The sequence below is a fragment of the Solanum pennellii genome, chromosome 12 (assembly GCF_001406875.1).
Source record: "Solanum pennellii chromosome 12, SPENNV200".
Classification (NCBI taxonomy): domain Eukaryota; kingdom Viridiplantae; phylum Streptophyta; class Magnoliopsida; order Solanales; family Solanaceae; genus Solanum; species Solanum pennellii.
The window spans coordinates 5,523,997-5,530,140 of record NC_028648.1 but is presented as its reverse complement, the minus strand read 5'-3'; the positions used below and the strand labels follow the sequence as shown (position 1 = coordinate 5,530,140).

Here is a 6,144-nt window from a genome sequence, read left to right as displayed (position 1 = left end):
GGCTCATGTGGAATTTAACAACTTCCGCTAATAAGAAAGTTACTTTTGACCCAATAGTTTGACGAAAGTGTATTTTTGATCCGAAATATAGTTTAAAGGTAAATATGAGTTATTTTGGATAGTTTAAGTGTACTTTTGATCCTTTTCCTTTTAGTCTATGTGGCAGTAAAAATCTATTGGAATGTCATGTGGCATCCAAATGACATTTAACAATTTCTGTTAATTAGAAGGGCACTTTCAACCCAATAATTTGACGGGAAGGATAGTTTTGAACCAAAATATAATTTTAAGCTATATATAAACTATTTCAGATAGTTTAAGAATATTTTTAACCTTTTTCCATTAAAAAAATATTATTTTTACCTTTAAAAACATGTAATCTGTTCTTTGCCTAAATATTTATTTAATAATATATTTATACTACGGTTTCGCTGTTTAATGCCACGAGTCATCTTTTATTGGCTGTGTCATCATTGATAATATTGTATTACTATTATTGGTTGGATCTGTTAATTTTTTCGACATCAAAGTGATATCTATATTTTTTAATCTTAAAGGGAACAGATTTTTATATTTGTGTACTCGCAAACATATATTTTACTTTGATGTTTTATATGACAGTTCACATCATACGTATGGTCCTATATTATTATATCACGTAATATGCATATTTTTTATTTATTTAATATTATGCTAGTTAAAATATTTATTTGTGTATATTTAAAGTAATTAAAAAATATAAATATTAACTGAAATTAAATTTAATAACATATTTATATAATATACCTTTTTAATTAACATTACTCTTTCCATTACATATTAAATGGACGCTAGTATATTACACAATAATTAAGAAATCATTAATAAATTAATCAATTTTGTTGTTCTATCCTTTACCATATCAACGTCAATAAAAAATAAGCTCGAAAAGATATACACAAAAAATAAAAATATATTTGAAAAAATAATACTTTACTCATTTTAACTTGTTCACTATTCACGCATTTTACAACCCTTTCTAGAATAGAGCTTTTACAAAATTTCATATCTTATATTTAAATTTAAAATCTCTGATCAAGGATGAAACGGTCCTATCAATGAGTACAACATGATGTACTAGTCTGTTTAAGTTAAAACGTCCGTCAATGGCGGCTAACGTCAATATTGACTAATGTTGAAAATGCTAACGTAGGAGCTTGCGTCATTTATATTCTTTGGACCCATTTGCTTTTAATTAATAATGATTGGATATATATATATATATATATTGAGGATTTTTGCATCTATTAATTAAAAATAAATTGGGAGAAACAGAGAAATAATGGAGACTGAAGAAAATATTGTAATTGTTGGTGCTGGTATAGCTGGTCTTGCTACTTCTTTGGCCCTTCACAGGTAATAATTTCTATTCTATTACTTGTTCAATAATTCTAAAATTTTGATTTAGAAGAACTTAATCTCAACGAGCATTTATGTCCTCCAATCTTGGACGTACATAAGTAGTAATACGCGTAGGATGTCAGGTAAGTTTGGTTCATCCGAACCCTTGAGCTGCTTTGTGAATCTATTTCTGCAGATTTTAAATCTCTTGCCGAACTGTTAGATAAGACATAGGACGTTGTGTTTGCTTGTTCAACTTTTGAGTAGTTTATGTGTCTACTTGTACATATTCAGAGTTGGAGGACATAGATGTGGGGCTAAGTTAGATGATGTATTTATATATTATGTCTCTCTAGAATATGATGATTTTTTTGGTATAATAGTGCTGTTAGTTGAGTGACGATTTGAGAAATAACTTGGCGGAAGGTGTGTGTTGTATGTAATATGTAGATTGGGGCTGCGGAGTATTGTGTTGGAATCAGCTGATTCGTTGCGAGCTACTGGATTTGCATTGGCGTTGTGGACTAATGCCTGGAGAGCTTTGGATGCATTGGACATTGGGGACTCTCTTAGACAACGTTCTTTATCCATTACTGGGTGAGTTACCTCTATATTATTAGTTAGGATTTACTATTACTAGCAACTTGAAGTTCAATTTCGTATTTTTATGGTCAAATGTGTTTTCCGGAGTTCTAGCTCTGAAAAAAAAAGGTACTGATTGTCCAAAATGCATTCGAGTTGATGTGCAGGTTTAAAAGTTTCTCAGCGGAATCAGGTGCACCTATCAAGGAGTTATCATTTGTGGGGAATAACAGGTTAGCGTTATATCAATTTTCGTATTAGTTGGGTTTGGGGTCGGTTATATAAGTCCTTTTATCTATTCGTTTTATGTATCTTCATTTTCTTCCAAACACTTGATAATTTAGTTTGTAAGGCAAATTCGAATCTGAACTCTATATAGAGATGTATAAATTTCTAACCATCGATTTAAAAAATTCCTCACAAACGTCGAAGTAATTCAAGTACAGTAAGAACCACTAATGTATTTAACCTCCGGTTCTCACAGCATCGATATTTGTAGAGAACAATCACATCTGTTTACGAAGGACTTATGAATCAAGGATGCTGCATACTGAATTTTCTAAATTGTTTACTAGTACTGAGTTGACGTGGTTTTGTATGTCTTTCTTCCGACTATTGGATGGACTGATCATTCGTCAGCTAACATTTTCTATTTTTGAAGTCAATAGTCATCTAAGGTCAGTTATATTACGTTGCAGTGTGGAGTATGAAAGTCGTTGTGTGAGAAGAAAAGATCTGTTGGAGACATTAGCTAATGAACTGCCTCAAGGCGCTATTAGATATTCTTCTAAGGTAGATTCCATTGAAGAATCTGGACCATTGAAATTGGTACGTCTTGCAGATGGTTGCACTATTAGAACCAAGGTAAATCTTTCGCTGATATTTCAGACGTATTTTTGACCATTATATCAATTCCTTACGTTAGTCTTAACACGTGACTAACTTTAATAAGCTTCAATTAAGGCCTTAATTGGGTGTGACGGAGTCAATTCTGTGGTGGCAAACTGGCTTGGGCTTCAGAAACCTGTCTATTCTGGGCGCTCTGCAATTAGAGGCTTTGTTGAGTATCCCGAAAAACATGGTTATCAGCCTAAGTTCCACGCATATTTTGGAGGTGGAGTTCGGTTTGGATTTCTTCCTAGTGATGAGAAGAGTTTATACTGGTTTTGCACATTCACACCATCTGTTGTTCATTGTAAGCCACCTCCTACATACCGTTTCTTTTAAAGATTTACTTTTTGAAGTATATTGGTGTTGGCTAGAGAGCTTACCTCTCTGAAGTGGGAGCCTTGACGTAATTGGTAAAGTTACTGTCATGTGACCTAGAGGTTACAGATTTGAGCTGTGGAAACAGACTCTTGCAGAAATGCAGGTTAAGACTGCGTACAATAGACCCCTGTGGTCCAGGCCTTCCCCCAAACCCTGTGCATAGCAGGCGCTTAGTGCACCGAGCTGTCTAGATATCTTACATCTCATAAACTAGTCATGTTTAGTTGTTCATTTTAATTGGGATTTTATGCAGTTGATGGAAATGCAGAACAAGATCCAATGAAATTGAAGCAATTCGTGTTGAACAAGGCTAGTAATGTGTCTAAAGAACTCTCCACCGTTATAGACAGAACAAAGCTCGACTCTATATCTATTGCTCAGCTGAAATTGAGAGTACCATGGAATGTTCTGTTTGGGAATATTTTGAAAAATAACGTCTGCGTGGTAGGTGATGCACTTCATCCCATGACTCCTGATCTTGGTCAAGGTGGATGTTCTGCTTTAGAGGACAGTGTTGTTATCGCAAAGTGCCTCAGAGAAGCCTTGATAAGGCCGATAACAGAACAAGAAGACGATGAATCTATGAGGATTAGAAAAGGACTCGAGAAATATGCTAAAGAGAGGAGATGGAGAAGTTTTACATTTATCAGTGCTGCTTATTTATCTGGTTTCATACAAGAGAGTGATAACAAGATAATCAGTTTCTTAAGACAACATTTTTTAGGTGGAGTTACTATATCAGTTACACTAAGAATTGCTAACTTCGACTGCGGAAAACTAGATGTTTCTTAGTAGCTCCAATTGGATCCTTCAGAGGCTATGAATATCTTTTATGGACTTTGTTTAATATCTATCTAGCATACATGTTCTGGTTTAGTTGTGTCTAAGAATTGTAAGACCGAATCGGATCCTTATTTTGCAATAATGAAATTGTGTACTACATCAAAGATATCCAAGAACATCAGTTGTTTAGAAGCAAATATGGTAACATCTGCATTTTATAGTTATCATGGAAAAAGTGAGTTAAAGGTAAATCTGAAGTATACAATAAGTGTTTTCTTATCTGAGATTATTTTGTGCAATTAGATATACTTCATTTATTTCAACTTGTCTGTCTTGTTTTGATTTGACACGAAGTTTAAGAAAGTAAAAAAGACTTCTTTATCTTACCGTGGACCACTACTTTGGTTCAGTGACTTCCAAATTACACAAGGTATCATTGTTTTGTTACATACTCTAAGTAGATGTAGGAGGAAATGCAGGTGTTAAATCATGTCTTTAATTGATGTTGTATAGTTTCTCATTGGAAATTTGTTAGAAGTCTGCAGAGAATTTCTGTACAGGGTGTGTTACGTAATGGGACCAATTCACATTGTCTTGCGTAACGTAACACACACTGCAGAGATAGTCAATGACATTGAAATGCAAACAATATTTACAGAAAGTTGGAACATAGTGAGTATTATTTGGTGAAGTCGTCTTCGTCCTCTAAAAAGTAGGGTTTAGGTTTTCGGATTTGGGGTTTAGAGTTTAGGGTTTAAAGGACCTGGTCCCTGGACTCCTGGTGGCTTCATATGATTCATGGCTCAATCCTTAACTGGTTTGGCAACATGAGATGAGATTCATTGTCGTACCTAAACCTTTCACATAATTCACCTACAGGATATATATTATAGATCTCGTATAATATTAACAAGCAATGTTGGAATAATATCATGAATATTTTTTGTGGTCTATGTAAGAACCTTGTTATTCTTAGCATTTGCTACGACTACTGCTTTAGTTATTTTCCATCTCATCATATTTGAAAAATTCCACATGGTATCATTAATTCACATTGTCTTTGGTGACAAGAACGGCAGAGATAGTCGATGACCTCGAAACGGAAACATTATTTAGAGAAAACAAATAAAGAATAATTGGTACTAGCCACCAAGAGTGAAACATTTAATTGAAATTTTGCTTGTAACTAATAATTTGAGATTTATAGTTATTAGCGTGAAAGTAATTAATTCTAGCATAAAAACTCACATTTGATGTTTCTTGTCATAGTACTGTTAAAAATTTAATTATGACGGGGTCATCTGTGACTTGTTAATCGGTCATGTTATCGGATTGGAACTTAGTTGCAGTGTGCCTAATTTAATATATGAAAAAAAATAATTTAACTTTGCTAAATTTTTTCCCATTTTTAATAATGATAATAATTTTTTATTATTATGTTTTTAATGAAAATTGGCTTTTTAAGAAATCATAATTGACTCTTGATTTTCCATATTCTCTTTCTAATAAATAACTTAGAATTCAAAAATAATTTTAAAAAATATTATTTCATTAATTAGATGTTTAATTAGTCTATGGATAAAATAGTAATTCAATTTTCATCTTTGGAGCTTCCCATTTGTAATAATACTAGTCTTGGTTACGTGCATTTGCACGTATATATATTCTATTAATTATATTTTAATGCTAGTTTCCAAAGATAATAAATCATATATTTTAATAGACTTATATTTATAGAGTTCAAACATAAATTAATAGTTATTTTATGTTAAACATGTATATGTGTTAGTCTATGATGCAAAAGAATACAATATTTTTTAAAAATGTGTTTTTTATAGTAGATTTGAGAATAATAAGTTACATGTAAATGCTTTTTTTTTATTTCTCACCCGGTGTTTGGTTACATGTAAAATGCTTCCTTGTCCACTTGCATTTGTTCATTTGACAGGCCCTACACCCATGACTATTTTCTCTCCAATTATAATTAACTAGGGAATTTGGCCGCGCTTCGCGCGGTCTTTAAAATAAATATTAAAGAATTACTTTTTTCCAAATCAATTATATAGTTCTCTTTATTTTCAAACGTAATATTATCACTTTATTTTTTTTTACTTATATATTAGTTATGAA

At 32.3% G+C, this 6,144-nt stretch overlaps 1 protein-coding gene across 1 annotated transcript; it reads left to right on the top strand.

Moving 5' to 3' along the window:
• The first annotated feature begins 1,264 nt into the window (after positions 1 to 1,264).
• Positions 1,265 to 4,211, top strand: LOC107005246 (monooxygenase 2-like). The gene is made up of 6 exons (XM_015203785.2): positions 1,265 to 1,395; positions 1,831 to 1,977; positions 2,130 to 2,195; positions 2,661 to 2,826; positions 2,926 to 3,157; positions 3,485 to 4,211. The coding sequence occupies exons 1-6, from the start codon at positions 1,322 to 1,324 to the stop codon at positions 4,021 to 4,023; spliced, it is 1,224 nt and encodes a 407-aa protein (XP_015059271.1). The 5' UTR covers positions 1,265 to 1,321; the 3' UTR covers positions 4,024 to 4,211.
• Positions 4,212 to 6,144: the final 1,933 nt, after the last annotated feature.

Excerpts from the sequence above, each read along its gene's own strand:
- LOC107005246 (XM_015203785.2), top strand. The coding sequence starts at position 1,322 with ATGGAGACTGAAGAAAATATTGTAATTGTTGGTGCTGGTATAGCTGGT. Across the intron at positions 1,396-1,830 it reads ACTTCTTTGGCCCTTCACAG|ATTGGGGCTGCGGAGTATTG; the intron begins GTAATAATTTCT and ends TGTAATATGTAG. Across the intron at positions 2,827-2,925 it reads GTTGCACTATTAGAACCAAG|GCCTTAATTGGGTGTGACGG; the intron begins GTAAATCTTTCG and ends GCTTCAATTAAG.